Source organism: Mycteria americana, chromosome 1 (assembly GCF_035582795.1).
Source record: "Mycteria americana isolate JAX WOST 10 ecotype Jacksonville Zoo and Gardens chromosome 1, USCA_MyAme_1.0, whole genome shotgun sequence".
In the NCBI taxonomy this organism is placed as follows: domain Eukaryota; kingdom Metazoa; phylum Chordata; class Aves; order Ciconiiformes; family Ciconiidae; genus Mycteria; species Mycteria americana.
This window is the reverse complement of record NC_134365.1, coordinates 90,938,442-90,957,288: the sequence shown is the minus strand read 5'-3', so window position 1 is coordinate 90,957,288 and position 18,847 is coordinate 90,938,442. Positions and strand designations below refer to the sequence as shown.

The window sequence follows — 18,847 nt, the reverse complement described above, 5'->3', positions numbered from 1 at the left end:
AGACTAACAGCTGTGATAGCTATTTGAACAAAAAACACAGGAATCCGATCTGCCATCCTGCCTAGGAGCCATCCTTTCAAGTATTTCTTTCTTAGGAAAACCAAATATCTCCTATCATCTTTTCTTAAAAAGAGATACAAATTAATCTGTAATGGGAATTCTTACTATTACTGTAAGAGTCTCATCCTTAGCCATTTTAAGAAAATAGCCAAAATCAGGAAAAAGTGCAACCATGAACACCAAGCAGTTCTAGAAGAGACTTGCACTCTTTTAGAATGTACTGGTTCTTCTTCAGAAAGACAAAAATCATAGTCTACAGTTAATGTGCACAAATCCTGTAGTAAAAGTATGCCTTGTTTAAAGATATTTTGGGAATTTGTAGACTAGGATGCATCAGTCTTAGAGGCGATGTGCAGAGAGAGGCCTTCCAAGAAGAACACGTGCATGCAAAATATGTTAAAGCAGGTATAAAGACACCCTCCAGAAAGCTAAAAAAATTCTTGATACACATGATTCCTTAAAATAAAAACAAAAATGCACAGAAGTTCTCATTATAAAGTTACACTGAACATCTACCCAGCTGCAAAAGACTTACTGATTCAAAACTGCTAGCTGCAATCACTGGGAAGAACATCGATGTTACCTTTCGCATCATTGCTGGAGTCCAGAACCTGAATGAATTCATTTTCCAGCAGCCATGCCACACAAGCCTCGATAGGTCCAGTCTGTGCTTTGTCTTGTACTTTCTCATTTCCCAATTTGCTTTCTTTCAAGCTGGATGCAAGAAGAGTGCAAGAAGCGTAGGTCTGCACATCATCTGGAGTGTTGGCCACTCCCCCAACTATGATCTGTTGAAGAAAATTACTTGTTCATATTGCCAGAGAAGCAGTAGGATTGAACATCAGATCCCAGAACCAAAAAGACTGATCCATCAGATATCTAAGTTTTAAAGAACCAGTACGAGAGAGGAACATGAGACAAAGCAACTTCCAACCTTTAAGGCCTTTTCTTGGCAAGAAGATAGACATCTTGGGTAGAAGTAAGAGGACTAAGCTACAGGAAAGGATGAATTATAAAAATCTTATTTTGATAGCAGACATACACATAGTAGCAATTTAGATTTGAGAACAGCCCTAGGCATTTTGCTTAGCCAACACTGTGAAATACTTTTTAAAAGGTTAGAACACAAATTGCAATTTTCTGAAGACAAAAAGCAAACCAGGAAGTTCTCCTAAGGCTCTTCAGCATACTGAAGTTTTCTCTTAATAAATGTGAATGCTATACCCCATCATTGTTTTCCTGATTGAGAGTGATTTTTGGTTTTTTCCCCTTGGATTTTGTTTTTTGTTTTGTTTTTCACATAACTGCTTTTTTCTTGCGAGTCATTTCCATGCGTCTTCCTTGAGATAGCAAGGTGTTTAACTAAAAACTTTCTTTCATGGCTTCAATGGATTTTTTTCATGTTATAAAGCACAACCACCAGAAAGGAACCCCCATCTTTTAGACAGCTCTTATGTAGAAAAATGCATTTAGAAATTCCATTGGTCTGCTAAAAATTCAAAACCTATGGAATCACAACCAAGTGCTAAGTATCACAGGAGTTTTCACAAAAGAGAGTAGTAGTACAGCAAACAAACTGCATTTAAAAGGTCTAAGCTCAGTTCAAGCCCAAAAGCAACTTTGGAAAAGGAGATAAGCTCACCTATGTGGAATAACACCCTTTTGGTCCTTTTTACTCCTGTAGGAACCCTACAGAGGAGGGCAGGCTAGAGGGAGCAAATGAGGTACGACACCTGCTGGTTCACCAAAAATGTATTTTAAAAATTTCAATCATTTCTGTGCAACAGAGGTAGATAAGTTGAGGGGGGAAATAAGGGACTCTACAAGGTTCTACAAAAGTCATTATGGCCTACTTCAGCGTACAAAACCTCTGGGATCAGTAATGTACAACCATCTGCCAGTTAAGACTGTCAGGTCACACGCGAAGTTTAAGAATGACACTTACTTATGCCTGCAGTTTGAGTATATCTAAATGCAAAAGCAAAGCTTAGTAACTCTTGTTTGACTGTGATCTGCATCCTGATCTGCAGCAAGCAGAGACTGAAACAAACCAAACAAAATACTGAATACTGAAGCAAGCTGGCATATGCAAGTAATTTTCTTCTGAAGCTGCTGCAAGGGAGGAAACAGAAGAAAAAGAAAGCGCACAGAAAACATATGATGGTGTCACAAAAGAAACCATCCTACAATTACAAGAGTGCAAGCACAGTTCTAATGCCTCTCCATGTGTCCTGTACCTCAAGTATTGCTCTTTTCATGCTAGAAGCAACACCTTCCCCTTCTCTTCTAAGCAAACAACTGCAAACAGGCTTGAGAGATCCCTGAAGTAGCGCAGCTCCTTTTGATCTTTCTGAGGGCTTGCAAACTAAAATGCTCTCACCTATAGGAAAAGAAAAAAAAAAAAAGCCCACAACAACTAAACACATTAATGACCTTAGTCATTAACAATACAGTTCATCAAGGACATATTATTGGAATGGAAAACTGTGGGTATTTTTGAAAAAGCTGAATAAAAAAAAAGAAAAGCCTTTGCAACTTTGAACAGTGTATATCCATTGCTATGTAAGAACTCCACAGATGCAGAACACTTAAGAACTAAAAGCTCAGAGCAGGACAAACTTCAAAGTTACATTAGGCTGGTCAGGGTCTTGCCAAAGCAGCTAAGGAGCTTCCATAGCCTCTCTGTGCCTCTGCTTTGCTGCTGAACCACTCTCAGTTCTTGTTCTGGAATTGACTGGAACTATAATATACAGTGGCATCAATTTTTCTTCTACTGAAAAGATTCTCAAAAGAAGAAAACATAAAAACTGCACAGCACTTCGACAGTTTGTATTCAGTCAACCAGCTTCCAGTCCCGAAATGAAATAACACAGATACCAAAGTAATTCAGAAATCCAAAGTTATTAATCTAAGTAACTACGTATTCTCTGAACTTTCATATATGCATATATATATACACACATACACACACAAAATCTTAAGTATCCTGAATCTTTTCCACTGAAAGTACATCTAAATATACCTTACCTTAAAATTCTATATCAGACATCATTAAGTTAATCCCTAACTACTGAAATTCTGTGGGAGATAAAAAACATGCTAGAGCCACAAAACAAAAATAAAAATAACGGGCCATTTCCTTTAATGGGACAATGGTACAGACTACCCATGGAAAATGCAGTGGTCGCATAAAGGAGATTTTTTCAATAAAGCCACTACAGAGAAACCTAGGAGGTCCCTGGGAGACGTAGCTAGTTAGAAGCTTTGCCAGTTGGCACAGGATAAATGAATTATGGGTAGGATAAGCTTGCCTTTGACTAGGAAGAAAGCATTAGATTTGGATTAGCTGGACAGTAAATATCATGATACGTTTATGATAATTTGTTAAGATTTAAGTGCATGTAGTCTGGACACCAAGGTAATTTTGGTAGTGCGTCTCTTAGTAAGATCTTAAGAATGTTAAGTTATGATAAAACCATAGCCATGGTAATGCTACAGTAATTAGCAAATTCAGAGGTAATGAAAACACAATTGCACTTAAATTTAATGAACAGAATAAATACCACAAATGCAGCGTAAGTGAGTAACCAAATACAGCTTAAACATGATTACATAAATGAATTACAGGATGAAAAACATGCTCAGAGGATGTGTGAAACTTTTGACATCTGTTGACCATGTACTTTTGCGAGAGCTGAGAGTACAGAAGATAAACTGCCTGTAAGCGTTGTTTTGTGAAAGCAAAGCTTATTTTGATTTTAGCAATAAAGAACGTTCACTGATTTTGTATTTGGGTTCTGATGTGACCTACAATTCCCTCTGAAAACTTTGACTCTTCAGTGTGATAAAGCTAACAGAAGATGGGTATCCACTTGGCTCTACATTATCTAACAGTCATTCAAGACTTGGGGGAAACCCTGTCCCAAGATGCCACTGAGAACTTAAAGGCAATAACTGCAACCTAGCAAACAGTAAAAAAAAAAAAAGAACTAAGCTGTCCTAAGATCCCTTATCGAACATTTCAGATGAGAGGGGAAGCCTAGGTTAGCATCAGACCAGACAAACACCAGAAGACTCTGGCTATCTAGGCATAAAACTCCATTAAAAGCAAAAAAGGCCCTATTATATTTCTAGGTTTTGTTCAGCAATATTGAACAGCTTTACCTATTTCACCTTGGTAATATGACAGTTTTGATGAATGCAAAAATAATCCAATTTCATTTTTGAAGATGATGTTTTTAAATTTCCATCAAACCAGAAAAAAAAAAATTTTAAAAATCAAAACCTGAGACAATCCAAAACTACAATGTTGGGGGAGGGGAAGGAAATCAACATAACAGCATTTATCTTCTGTCAGCTGAATTTCATATCCACATAAAGCATTTTTTCCAGCTGAAGTTGCTGTCCTCCAGTCTCCCTACTGTGTGAAAGAGTAGCAGCTGGTAATGTAGCTTTATGTCCTCATCCAAAAGACTGTAGAGTGGAAAAAAATGGTACATTCATGAAGCTCATCAGCATAAAATCAACTGCTTACTGTGCAAAATACAGTCACATCAGAACTGTCAAAAAAGGGTACTAATTATTGTAACTGGGGGGGGGGGGGGGGGGGGGGGGGGGGGGCAGAAACTTCAAGGAATAATGTAATTTTACACCTGCCAGCTACACTCAAGTGACAGAGTCTGGAAAACTTCAAAATACAGCATGCAGCTGCCCTTTTCTTTAACACATAGGGATAGCTCACAGAGATATAGGTCGTAAAATGCTCTGTTGCTATGCTACTCTGGCAAAAATAGAAAGTTAAATGTAAGAACAGTCTGCTTACATAGGGTTCCAGCAAGCACCAATCAAACCATCAGTAGGGCAAATCCCACTTCCCGCTTCTGTTGAACTTCTTATTTTCTATTGTGTTTATACTTGTATAATGCACTTTTTCCAAATATCATCCACGAAGATAAATTTCCATTACGAATTAAAGTAACAGGCAGGATTATTTTGTTGAACATCAATCAGTGCCACCGTATGCAGGAAGACACCATATTATCTATGAACTACTGTTCATATTTCCCTGTCTCTCTGTTGCATCACTACAATGAAGATTCATAAAAGTTATGGTTAAGTTTAGTGGAAGTCTAATAAATCCAAATCAGAACTTCAGACAACAGAAGAAGTTTGTCAAATTATGGTTGTAGAGTTCAAACATATTTTTTACAATTTAGGCCTGTCCAATTTGAGTTTACGGTAAAATTTTCTCACTGAAAACTGTAAACACTTTACTAAACTGACCATGGATAACAGAATTAAGGCAAATGAACAGAGCCTTAGAAGCTAACAAGAATTCAAAGGAGAAAATAGCCCATTCCTGAAGTAAATGACATGTAAAAACCAAAGTAAGTCTCATGTAGTGAAAAGAATCCCCTGGAAATTACAATTTTTACTCCATTAATACCAAACAAATTCATCTTGATTAACTTAATCATACTGAATACCAAAGGAATTCATCATGATTAGTCACTAATCGCAAAGCACTGCCCTGGATTTAATCAGGTTAACACCGTTCTTGGAGAATGTTGATAAAGCCTCTGCTTACCCTCTGTGTCTACTCCTTTCCTGCCAGCCCTTCCAGCCATCTGCTTGTAAGTGAGAATGTCCAGCAGTTTGCCACCAAACATGGGAGTTCGTATAATTACTCGGCGTGCAGGCAAATTCACTCCAGACGAGAGCGTGGAGGTTGCTGCTAGGACTCTAATCAAGCCCTGGCGAAAGGCTCCTTCAATGATGTCCCGTTCATCAAAAGTAAGACCTGAGGAGACATGAGTTTTAGCGAACTCAGTAATGGCGAGACTGCATTTAAGAGCTAATAATATTACTGTCAAGCAAAGGGAAGAACAAACAAACTTAGTGAACATTTGCCATTGAGTGTTAGGAACTAGAGTCACAACACTACCTCAGTTAACTTCTTTTGAACCATAAGTGAAGCAAAATTTCACCATTAAGTTTTCATTATTCAATTGACAAACTAGCTTTTCTGAGGTGCTTGTATGCACTGTTGCAAGATGAACAACTATTTACTACATATCTACATGCACTGCAAGTAAATAAATAAAGAAATAAATAAAATAAAAAGAAGAAAATCGTATGTAACAAACACAGTAGGGAACTAGGATTTAGTCACTTGCCATCCTGACCTAGAAACTTTCTTCATTTTTTCCATTCTAGGTTACAGGTCTAATGTATCTTTCTACATTTTCTTGAGGGCTTCAGGCCAATTTTATTCTTGAGAAAGAAATCCACACTCTATAAGCATTTGGAATTATTCCCCTTACATATTCAATGCCGTAGCTACTGTTCTCTCTTCCAGAGTCAGTCCTTTCTCTCAGTGGATCAACAGGTGACACACACTATTACCTACTTAAGTAAGAAATAAAAGATCTAGCCAGAAGCATTCATGGCACATGCTCCTCTTATTTTTATTTTCATTGTTATATTTCTTCTATTTACTCATCTATTTCAGTATTAAGTTGAGGAAAATTGCTCTGAAATACTCTGGCAGCTTTAGGGAAAACTTGAAAATGCTTGGGCTGCAAATTGCTAATTTTTCAGGCATTTCACAAAAAAAAAAAGTTGTATTTAAGAAGTTGCTGTTATCCAGCACAACAGAGAGAAGATTTATCGTAACAATTAGCGAATCAAAGTCTTCGGCCACAATAAAAGAATCTGAAGTTTACCTCTAACTGTGAGATTCTCAAAGCATTTTAATTCGGTCATAAACTACAGAAGGCTTCAAAAAGTAACTGGTAAGTTGCTGGTAACTACAGCAAAAAGAACCCATATGACTTGACCATTACAGAATTCAAGACCAAGATATTCAGGAATACCTGCATGATGAAATGCCACTCCCCATGGCAAAGTACGTTGAAGTACAGAGTCCAGGCCTGAGATAGAACGCTTTAGCTGATGCAGAACCTCATCGATCTCTTCTCTGTCCACAACAACTGGGGAAAGGGCTGAGTTTTTTGCAGAACCTTGAGAGATAAAATATTTTTACAGTTTCTACTAAAATTAATTTTCATTAAAGGCACTGTGCATACAGTCTTCTATTAACTACTTTTCTCTTACTCTCAGGCTGTTGCAAACTGTAGAATTCCCTGGCAATGATGTCTGCCAACTTCTCACACCAGTTCTTGGACGGACAGAAAAGCAGGACTGAATGGCCATCACAAACAGTCTCATAACACAGGCTCACAACATGGTCTTCATCTCCCTGAATTGAGACAAAATATTTTCAATGCACTGTCACACTGAATGGGCTTTGTAAATGCTGTCATTCTTCTGTGTCACAGTAGGAATCTTCTACTTCAAGTCAGAAGGAGGAGCAAACAAAGATGGAGCACTGTCATCTTACTTTCTGTCTTGCTTTAGTAAGTCCAAGCACTAGTATGACCACATTGTTGAGGACAGCCCTAGACCTACCCATGAATAAATTTAAGGTTTTATGTCTTGCTTTCATAAATCTGTTTCTGAAGGAAGGCCACACAGCGCACAAAAAAATTACTGCAACCTCCATGTTGTGGCTAACAGCAGTGGGGAAGAACTAGGAAGAGCCCTGAGGGAAAACATCCCTCTACAGCAACTAAGGAAGACTTATCAACTAGGATGTCTGAACTAAAAGCACGAGATGTAGTAGTCTGAGCATCCCCAATAAGACGCACCCAGCAAGCACCGCTGACCAAAGACTGCAAGTGTTCAGAGCACAGTGGAAGGCTTTTATGGATGCTTATATGGATGTGCATGCAAAACCCTACTGTTTACAGCTTGCCTTTTTGGTTTTAAGATCCTAAGAGAGTTCCTGCAACTGATCTGTTCTGCTTGGCTAAGCCTGATTCTCTTCCAGCAAGCAGGCCAAAGGAGGAAGAGAAAAAAGGTAGGTGTATGGTGTGAAATAAAAAGCACTGAAATGCAAATGAAAATGGGGGAGCAAAGGCTGGAACAGTATATACACATCAAAAGCTCAGTAAGGATTCAGCCAAATTCAGCAGAAGTGGTGAGGTCATCAAGTTCCCTTTCCTGGTCCAGTTTGAGGCACGGAACAGAAGTCTGGATGTCCAGTGAGAGATTTCAAGCCCAAGAGGATCATCTGGTCTTATAAAATAAGCCAACTCCCTTAAACTGTTGAGTCATAAGCCTAGTTTAGCTCTTTCTCTCACTTAATTTAGTACCTATCCAAAGCAACTATTTAAAAAAATATCCAGAAAAGGAGATGAAACATCACCTTCTCAATATGAGCATATAAAAGCAAGCTTCCAGATATTCTTGTCACAAACATTTCCTTTTGTTCCTAGGATCCTTTTTCTTTGCTGTGCCACCATGCTACTGACAACAGAATGTTTGCGCACAACAAGAACTGGGTGCAAAACTTTCCAAAATGGGCTGGCATTCAGCCCATATTGTCCAACTACACTAGTATTACACAAAGCAATTTAAAGGACTGGGGAGACAATTCACCCTTCAAAGACTTCACAGAAAAGGAACCTACAAGTAGGAAGTGCAAATTTCCCATTTCTACCCATTTGGTTCTTCCAAATCATTACAGTACATTACTCTTAACTTTCATATCCTTTTCAAGTGCACAAAATGACTAAATACTGAAAACAGATTCAGAAGAATCAGGGTGGACATCTGCCTTCTAATCACTGACAAAATTAGATCGCTTAGCAGTTTAACATAAAGAGGGTCAATAACAGATTTTAATGCAAACATATTCTCCCAATGATTAATGCAAATTCCTTGGCCTAACCAGGAAATATTTACCTTCATTTATGAAAGTGAAGTAGATTCCAGGACACAAGATAGGGTGGTAGGTAAGGGGAGAATCAAACTCTTTATACCTATCAAGTGCTCAGAAACAAGATAGCTGCAAAGTCAACTTTGTCTTCAAGAACTTCATGAGTGTGTGTTGTGTTTTGGTTCTTGTTTAAATCAGTCAAAGAAAGAAAAAAAAAAGCCCTTTTGTCCTTAGTTTGATCAAATAATCTATGAAGTAAACAATGAAGTCAAGAATGTCATCTATTAAAAAAAAAAATAAAAAAACCCAAAACATACCAGTAGCTGTCTTTTTAACTTTAGCTATACAAAACATGTTATCCCAAAGCCACTGCTCAGAGTTTTGTTACCTTCAATTGAAGCTTGGGGTGGAATTCTCGCACTAAATTCATGGAGGAGTCATAAATGTTGCTGCCAATTTTCACCCACTCCTTGAGGGGCACAGGGCGAAAATCCGTACAGTATAGCTCTGCATCTAACCATGAGGCTAGAAGTCCCAAGTTAGGGAGGGTAGCACTCATGCCTACTATCTGTATCCCACCAAAACCAGGACCGGTCATCTTCGCTTGTCTGAAAGTGGTTAAAAGAAAATGAAAGTTAGTGACAACACAGGCTACTGTTCTGGAAAACAGCATTCAGAAAAACTAACTCAATGTACTTCCTTCGAGGGTCTAAAGTGCAAAGCTATTTTTTTTTCAACTTCTTGGAAAAAAAAACAAGCCATACTCTACTTTTAGCAGACACAATGTCAGGTCATGCATTGATAACAAAATAATTCAACTTTTTATCATTTTGAAACTAAACTTTAAGCTTCTTTAGGTAACAACAGCCATAACCTGACTGCATATTTGGAGAAACTGAAAACAAATAAATAAATCAACTATTTCCTTGCCATTAACAAAAAGATGGAAATAAAGGAATGGTTCAGTCTCCACTGCAGTCTTTCTAAGTTTAAATGCCTTAATTAAAACACTTCCATTTGTTTCAATTTCAGGACAAAGAATACTAGGCTAAGGTCTTCCTAGAGTTGGGAACCAAAGCCCTTAGTTCAGCAAAGAAGAAAGCAGCTTCAGTTCTCAAAGTCCTGAACAGCAGCTTCCACTAAAGATAGTGAGAAGTAAGGCACTCTGAACAGACTTGAAAATACAAACCATTAATTTAGATACCCAAATGCGTATTTTTATTCAGGCTTTTACATCCACACAATAGGGGTTTTTTTAATGCTCCTAAGCCTATGTTGAAAAACTACTCATTTGCATTGCACTGAGCCATAAATTGAGATTTTAAAAAAGAAAAATGTCTGACAAATCAATGTGAGCTCAGAAACAGCCTGAACCTTCTTGGAAGATCCTGGTAACCCTGGCAAACACAACACAGAGGAAACAAGGCTACCCAGAAGCTAGAGTAGAAAAGGGCAGTCACTGACAATACAGAAATAAGGAAGATGTGGAGAGGCAGACTCTCTTATCCAAGCTCTTCAAGCATTTGCTAGTACATCTTCCGCATCTAAGTTGCAGATTTTCCCCCCGAAGCAACTTTTGACCTTCGAGGATTAAAAAAATACCAGTTCCACAACACTCTCTTTGACTGGGGAGGAAAAAAGCCTGCTGCAGAATTTTGGCTGGGTCTGCAAAAGCCTCATGGAGAAGCAAGGGCATCGACGTTGGCAACAGCCATCAGAGAACATTCTCTTGGTGCAAAGACAGCCTTATATTTCAGTGGGACATCCCCCTAACCACTTAAAAAGCTCTTAAAAGCACTGCTCATTCTGATAATAGGTCAGGCCAGATAGTGTTTAAAGAATTTGGATAAAGTGGCTCCCATTAAATAAAAAAAAAAAAAAAAAGGCACCACAGACTTGTGAGGATGTTTGAGAGAAAAAGTAGTCTTCGACTCCAGGAATCTCAAGTAGATTCCAAAACAAAAATAATGGCCACCTCCTTCATGTCAGTAAGTGGTACAGGGAACCCCTGTGAACTTTACCATGACTGAGAGATGAAGGATCTGGGCCCCAGCGGCTATAATGGTGAAGGCTGAAGTATTGCGTCTTCCCAGGAACACTTCTTGATGCATCTGTCCCTTTTTCCCCTGACAAATGTTTTCTCCTTCCTGCTTCTTCAATGCAAAGGAGGAAAGCAAGAGAGTGGTCCTGCGTCTGTGCTGCAGCTACATAATAAGCCAAGGTAAAAGGAGAGGCAAAGCCACTCATGCTGCTCTGAAGTGTACTGGCTTCCAGGACTTATGGGGAGAATACGAGAAAAAGTCAAAGGTGATTAGACCCAGAACATTGCTGGATCCTGGAAATCAGGATGGGAAATATTGGCTAAAATGTCTGGTGGAGAGCCAATGTAGAAATGACAGTTCCCCCAGAACTAAATAGGTAGTCTGTGCTTAGCTCAGCACTGGTACGACTCACAAGACAGGAAGCAGCAGAGAAAACTGGCAAAATCTGGCTTTCGGTGCTAAGGGAACAGTTGAATTTTACTCTTCTCAGCACCACCAGTAAACATTAAGACGACCAATACACCATCTCCTCCATTTGCTTTTGTCTGTGTTTGGGCACTATGGAGCAGCTGGACGGTTTGGTGCTGGGCATTTAGATACAGAATTCTTAAAAGCCTCTAAAACAGATAAAATGTTCTGAAACATTTAATCTGTTCCCCAGTGTCCAATCAGTTGTGATAAAGGCCAGAAACCATGCAACCACCAGGCTATCACATGTTATAAGCAAAACCACAGATCACCCTGAGCAGAGCTAACTAAGAAGGATACTGGCACACCCTCTTAAATCTTCTGATCAATTCACCATTGACAAGTTAACAGCATGCCCCCTCTTCCACAATACCTGAATGTTTCAGTAGGATAAATACCTCGTTCCATTAAACACTGAAAAATTAAGCAGGGCAAGTCCACTAGCAAAAAAGTTAAAAGAAACCCAAAGTTTTTTTAAAAATTTAAACAGATTTAAAAAGTAAATGAAAGCTTCAGCCTTATTTCTTTTCCTGAGAGAATGAATCCCATAGCAGCATACATATTGAAAACCATGAGGAAAAGAGGTTTTGACTACAACAGCAGGCCCCTGAGAGGTGGTATGATGAGACCTTATTAACCAAAATAGTCTAGGTCATCACTCTCATAAAAACCCTGGAGCTAACCCAAATTTCCAATCACCCAGAGAACAAAATATTTAGAGCCACCCATAATTTAGCATTAAAAGACAGACATCCTGGTCTACCCACCGTTTTGCAATCTTCTCTGTAACATATCTAACTTTGGTCAGAAGGAGTTCCAGCAGATATCCTCGATGAGAGTCTCCCAGCATGTGCAATTCATCCACAACCACCACTCCTGATAAAGAGAAGCACTCAGGTCATATCTGACAAAACTCCAAACTAAGAACAGATAGCCTTGATCCTTTCATATTCCACATGATGAACTGAAATTTATATTCACAAATCCAGCTATGCTTACCAACACTGCCATGGCTTCCCTCTGTCACTGATTCTTCTAAGAGAGACAAATCATGATCGACGTCATAACATTTCACACCCCCCACAACCTCACACACACACAATCAGCTTTTGAAAAAATAAAAATAAATGGGTTGACCTGTTAGTCTGGCCACCACGCAAAACAGTATTGCAGCATCTATACTGTAACCTCTCTGCAAGTAGAAACCCCCAGGCTTCAGAATATCTGGAAAGGGTCGTGGATTAGGTGTTGTGGATTAAATACCAGATTAGGGTATCCCCTGAGGAGAAAACAGAGCCACTACAACTCAGCCACCCAGCACACCTCCTGTACACATCCCAACTAGCAGCAGTGTGTACCCTTTCTGGCCAGCTGACAGGGTCATAAGGACATGGAAGAAGCTGAAGGAAGGTTAAAAAAAAAAAAAAAGAAAAAAAAAAGCAGGGTATAGAGGACACCAAGCTTCATTAGTTCTGCTGCTGTGGAATTTTGTTTTTGTCTTTGGTGCAGCTATATAATATCTTCCTGGTGCAGCTAAAATAGCAGGAGCTTAAGGGCAAATGTGACCTTATATTATCCGTTTCAATGCTATTTTTCCTTCTCATTTTTTTTTCTCTCCTTCCTACATGTGTTCCTTCTCTCTCCGTCTGTTTTCTCCCCCCTTCTCTTTCAAGCCACATAAGTTAGAAAACAGCGCTGCACTGCTTCATCAGCCTCTTTTACAAACTCCCACCCATCCAGCTCCTCTGTCTTCCTGTACTTCCTCTATTCTGTGCTCGCTTGTAAAAAATGGTAATTCATTGGTCACCAAATAGCTATTTATTCAGCTACCAGAAAAAGCTTCTTCCTGATTCCCTGTACAACAGTCTGTCTGAATTCTTCCAGCAGCTGAGACAGGTCAGTGTAATCAGATATCTACCAAAGTAAAATTCATACAAGTTACCTTTTCAGTCCTTGTGCCAAGCAGCAGCACATTTTGCTTCCTGAAATGAAGCATAGAACACTAGTGGTACCTACAGGCCAAAGCACAGGGCATGCCACTATTTGTTGTATGGGCCACTTGTTCTATACCTTCTGCTGCTACTCAGCTATAATAAATATTCAAAGCCACACTAAACCTATGTACTGCATTACCCTGGCAGTCTGCAAGCTGGTAAGACCGGAATGTCCCACATGCACAGTGTTCCCCTCTATTCAGGCAGTACTCAGAACACACCCACTGGGATAACACAGCAGGAGCAATCAGGCAACCAGTATTTTTCACAAAGCTATCCTCATCTTAAAATGGAAATGCAGCCAAGGAGGACTACAGGTCCCAGCATGCAATGGAACTTTCTACTCAACAAGCTCAGGAGTGCAAGTGGGGCCAGAATTTCATCATACTGCATTGCTACTGAAAATGAGGCTAGCCTCAGCCTCCTCTTTCTGTCTGCACATTAGGTGTGTCCCTAGAAGACTGCTGAAAAAAAACCTACTAAAAAGTACCTGAGAGCTATCATACATGTTTACTGTAGAATGACTAGGCTGCTTTAAGTCCACATCCTGTTTAAAACTAAAAAGTTCTGAATGACAGGCAGGGAGGATTTGATTACTTTTTATTAAATACAATTAAACTAGTAATTTTTTAATTTCAAGTTTAAATTAAGAAAAGAAACGAGTTAAGTATCACAACAGCACATTACAAAACGTATCAGCTGGGAATGGATGAGAAGGCAGCAGATTCTTCTCTAATTCACTTTCCTAAGTTTCTTTAGCACCAGTGTCAAGAGGCTGAATAACAAGAGGAATATCATCTCCTGTGTACCTGGATGTTCAAAACTGACATAGGTTATATAATAATTAGCAACACAAAATTGCTTTTAACTGCTTCATACAGCAAAGAGAGCTCTGCCAGGCAGAGGATTTGAGTTTCTCTCAACAATTTCCAAAGGCAACGTGAGCTATCAGCAGGGGGTTAACATCAACAAAAGGAACAGCTCAAGCTTGAGATGGAATCCAGCCAGAATTGCAGTCATCTCCCAGTAACTCATCTCAAAAGATAAAACACCCTTGGTTGCAAACTGGTCTAAATTTAGAATTAATTAGAAGATGAGGTACAATCCTGCAGTTTCAGACAAGTTTGCTTCAGGTGACAGTTAAACTGCCATTTTCAGCTCATGCCCATATTTTGCAGCTTTTATGAAAATTTATCTCCAAATAGAAAATTTGTCTATTTCTTACTTTAAAGATGATTTTTAAACTCAAATTTAATTTACAAATTAATTTCAAATAAGCATATAAAGAAAAAAAAAATTTACCCTTATTTCAGTTATTCAGACATATTGGGGCACAAGGGAAACAGAGTGTTGCAGGAGGGGTGTTTTCAAATGGTGAAAGAAAAACATCATGCTTTAAGGAGGTATCAGTGTTGAGGACACATATTCAAACTCAAATCTTGTCACCACTTGGCTGGTTATACTTATATGACTCTTCTCAGGCACATTCATCTTAGAGAGCACAGCAAAATGTAGGGATGGAATGGAGGTACCAACCAAAGGGATTTGGCATATCTCTAGCTTCTGAAAGATGATATCATTAAACAATACATTTTAGTATACTGAGTACGCTTCCAAGGCACCTAAGCCAACACAGATTTGGACATCATGACCCCACTCTCTGCCTTATGCTGGCAGTACAGCTTGTACAGTGTGGTGACCTAGGATCAAACTAACCCTATTTAAAACAAACAAAAACCCTAAACTAAGTAGCCATATATTGAAATAACTAAATGCATGATAGCCAGTTCTCTTGCAAGGGAAGGGATGAAGATATACATTCAAGAATCGGGCTGGACTGCAGGAGCCTCAATTCGAATGAGCTTAAAATGCTGCCCATGCTGGTCATCCACTCATCTTCCAGCCCACTGGCAGTCTAAAGCATTCATGGTTATCCAGCCCCTATAGATCCAGGTGTGAATGTGTTATCCCATGATCTCATATCCTGACAAAACCTTTATTTCCCTTATTCTCTCTTGTGTTTAAAAAATTCTTCTGGTATACAATGCTGCAGAATATTATCACACCAGATGCATGCAGAACAGCAGTTTCATAGGTGGAGGTCTCAGAGCAGTTTGATACTCATCTAGTTTTCCAATTTTTATATCCTTAAAATAGCAACCAGCTGTGTTACAGGCCAGAGAGAAGATGGGAGGGATTACTGTATAAAATATAACTGGGTATGGCTTTACTGAGGAGGGAGACAAAGAGAAGGACAAATTTCTGATTGGACTGGGAAAACACATCTCTCACCAGGCATGTACTAGAAACATTGGGCTTCTTCAGGTTTTATATCTCCTCCCAAACACTAAATGAATACCACCATTAATCTAGTGGCCATCAGGGCCATGGTGACCCAGAAGTCTATGTTACAAAGACAGAGGGCTTTTGAGCAAATTACAAGAGAGAAATGAATGTCACAGCCCTCCTAGTCACCATGTGTATCCAGAGGAGCCCTATGTATTCAGTCCACTTATCTGAGCCCAGATGAGCACCAAACACAATTCCCCCTCTTCTTTGAGCTAAGTGAAGATAAACCATGGATGCCATATGTACACAATCTCTGTCCCAAACAAACAAAAATACATTACATACATTCTTGAACTCAAACATATCCCAGAGCTTGAATTCAATTTCATTAACTGGAAGACATTTTCTAGCTATGGGAATCACTGCTTATTGCAGTTAATCACTGTCCATGCATTGTTATTCATGTCACACAAACTAAAACCTGCAGCTTCTACCTACTCACCCCAGCCGCTGAGCTACATAGAATAGTCCTGCCTGCCTTCCTAAATCCAAATCAGAGCTGCACTGCAGGAAGAAAAATTGCTCAGTTTTCCTATATGGCATGTCTGTCACATACAGAACTGAGCAAATACAAAGTATCCCATGATTTCACATGTACTCAAGAGTGTGTAATAAACCTCATCCTCATAACCGTCAAGCCTTAGTATTTTACCCAGTGAGTCCATTTTGTTTTCTTCTATTAGTCTATTGATTAGACTGTTGGCTTTCTCAATGGTGCAGACAGCAACATCCAGGGCAGAGAAACGTCCAGCAGGAGACATGCTTCCCATGTAGCCTTCAACTTTCACATCTACCTCCTGAAACAGGGCCTGTTTTCCAAGGATACAGAATGTCATGCCAAGGTTACAACTCTGAATTCTGATCAATGCCTGCTGGAATCACATAAAACCCTGCATCCTACAACCATAATTTCTAGTACTTATAATGCCAACTAATCAGATTAAAGCCATAGATCAGCCAGTTACTGCTACTTTTTTTTTCCACTGTAATTTTTTATTTCCAAAGCAGAAGCCACAAAGTACACATTGCAGGATAAAGTGTACATAATTGAGTAAGAGATGGGGACCACTGTTTTATATAAAAACATTTACTATTAAGAAGGTTAGAGACCACACAGTACAACAGTTTATAATACCAGTGGGTTATGAGAAATCAGGGGCAAAAGCCAAACGTGGGACCCCAAACACGAAGATGTCACATCTCCCAGCTGAAAGTCAAGAAACAACAACTTCTTTTCTTCCACAGCTTATTAGTGCAGTGCCAAAGCTTTGGCACATTAGGCACTGCATTAACAAAAGGTACAAATGTTTGAACCAGATGGGTAGGATACCATATGATTTCAAGGATATGCAGCTATGGCCAAACCTTGGGCCAGGAGTAGTAGAACACAGCATCAATAATCCTCCAGCTTTACAAGATTAAAGCAAAAGCATGTCTCCATTATCAATCACTACAAAGTAGCTTTTGCATTCAGTTTGTAACATTTCCTAGCAATTTGCATGGTTAAGATACCATCTCAGTTTACTAACACCCAAAATGTCTGAAATGTCAGAAACTGTAACAAAAATGCCTGCTGGTTTTGTATTTGGTTTTAGTAATTGTTGTTACTTTGACATCCTAGCTAATGGAAACAATATTTTATATGAAAGTCTTTCAAGAAAAAATGGTTTTAAAAAGACTGTTCCCACTGTAATTTTGTTTTTCAATAGCTGGGATGAGGAAGCCATGAGATAACCACATTCTGTCAGAACATATTTTTAGCAAAGTCAAAGTAAAATCAAAGGCACAAAATTCTAGTGGAACACCCCAAGGAAAGCTAAAATAAAAAGTTCCTTTCTCATAATATTGACACCTTCCCTTTGTAGTTTTTCTGATGTAATCTCTAATTAGAAAATTTCTTTAAAATTTGTATATTATAAAATCTGTGAATAAATGCAAGTAACAATGCTTTTAAAGTCAAAGCTCAAAGAAAATGTTTTAATCAACTCCTTAACATTTTTCCAAGTTTCCCTTTTTGGCTAAAACTTTCATTTATTTTCATCTTCAACTTAGAACAAGAGCAAATTTTAAATTATCTACAAATCCTTTCTGAAACAACTCTGCAATTTTTTTTTCCTGAAATTCATGCAAAAACTTCAGTTTAAAAAACGTGACCCAACAACTACAACCCATAAATTTACCTCCTTGAATGCTACTTACCTGCAGATAACATTTTTTCTCCTTGGCCACAGAGACAAAGGGAAGGATGAGAAGAGCTTTCTTACGAGTCTCCAGGACTCTCTTCAAAATAAGCAATTCTGCAACAAGAGTCTTTCCAGCACTGGTAGGAGCTGGAAAAAAAGAAGTTGGATTTTTTAAAATTAATTTTTAAAGTTAAACAAAAAACTCTAAGGAACAAGCATCATAAAGCTAGCATAGAAAGCAGTTACTGGAGAACTTGGGGCAGGGCTCTTCAACTGATGCCCCTCTTCCACAGCCACAACCACATTTGCAGTTAACCCCATAAAGGGCCAAGAAGACTGCAAAGTATTTCTCTTCTAGCCTCTTCCATCATGCTACCAAGGCTTGCGTTCTCATCTCTGCTCCAGAAGCAAGCGCAACTCAGAGATAAGCAAGGGGAAAAAAACCCAATCAAACAAAAAAACCCACCACTGTCTCTTGGTTGGACAGGAGAGCTCAGCCACCACCTTACTGAGCTAGTCCATAACTATATTAACCCCTCCTGTTTGGCAAGCATTGCTCCTTTGCCATCTATCATCTACAGAAAACTGTGGAAAAGATGCCACATAGCAGGGGACAGCCATTGCCCAGCAATCAGGCCCAAAGTCTTCTTGAACCAAGTAAATAAATCTCAAATCCAAGTCCAAGAAAATCACCCGCCCTTCTTCTAAGTTCTTCATCCTCCCACTGCTGCTCTGGGACCTTCTTCCCATGGAGACTAGACACCCAAGTTGTCATTTCCCACAGATTTCTAGTTCACCAGTCCTACTTTTCCTTCTGTGCCCTCCTCCATACACTACGTGAAGAGAAATGATAAAGGGACTGAAAAAATTAGATAGTAAATAAAAATTTTAAAAGTATTTATATCTAACATTGCTGTTATCATTCAGTTCCTGGTTGACATAATCTGTAATAATAAAAGAGAGAGTCAT

At 38.9% G+C, this 18,847-nt stretch overlaps 1 protein-coding gene across 2 annotated transcripts in view; it reads right to left on the bottom strand.

The window, feature by feature from the left end:
• The window catches only part of POLQ (DNA polymerase theta), a 56,665-nt gene that overhangs the window by 34,369 nt on the left and 3,449 nt on the right, over nt 1–18,847 (bottom strand). Inside the window, exons 3-12 of one of the 2 annotated variants that reach the window (XM_075512009.1) lie at nt 17,895–18,025; nt 16,348–16,504; nt 12,352–12,387; nt 12,120–12,228; nt 9,231–9,450; nt 7,177–7,321; nt 6,936–7,082; nt 5,648–5,860; nt 2,298–2,440; nt 644–848 (exon numbers count right to left, since the gene is read on the bottom strand). In XM_075512009.1, coding sequence (XP_075368124.1) covers nt 644–848; nt 2,298–2,440; nt 5,648–5,860; nt 6,936–7,082; nt 7,177–7,321; nt 9,231–9,450; nt 12,120–12,228; nt 12,352–12,387; nt 16,348–16,504; nt 17,895–18,025 — 1,506 coding nt within the window. The remainder of the gene's footprint in view (nt 1–643; nt 849–2,297; nt 2,441–5,647; nt 5,861–6,935; nt 7,083–7,176; nt 7,322–9,230; nt 9,451–12,119; nt 12,229–12,351; nt 12,388–16,347; nt 16,505–17,894; nt 18,026–18,847) is intronic. The other variant, XM_075512001.1, reaches the window with a different exon arrangement.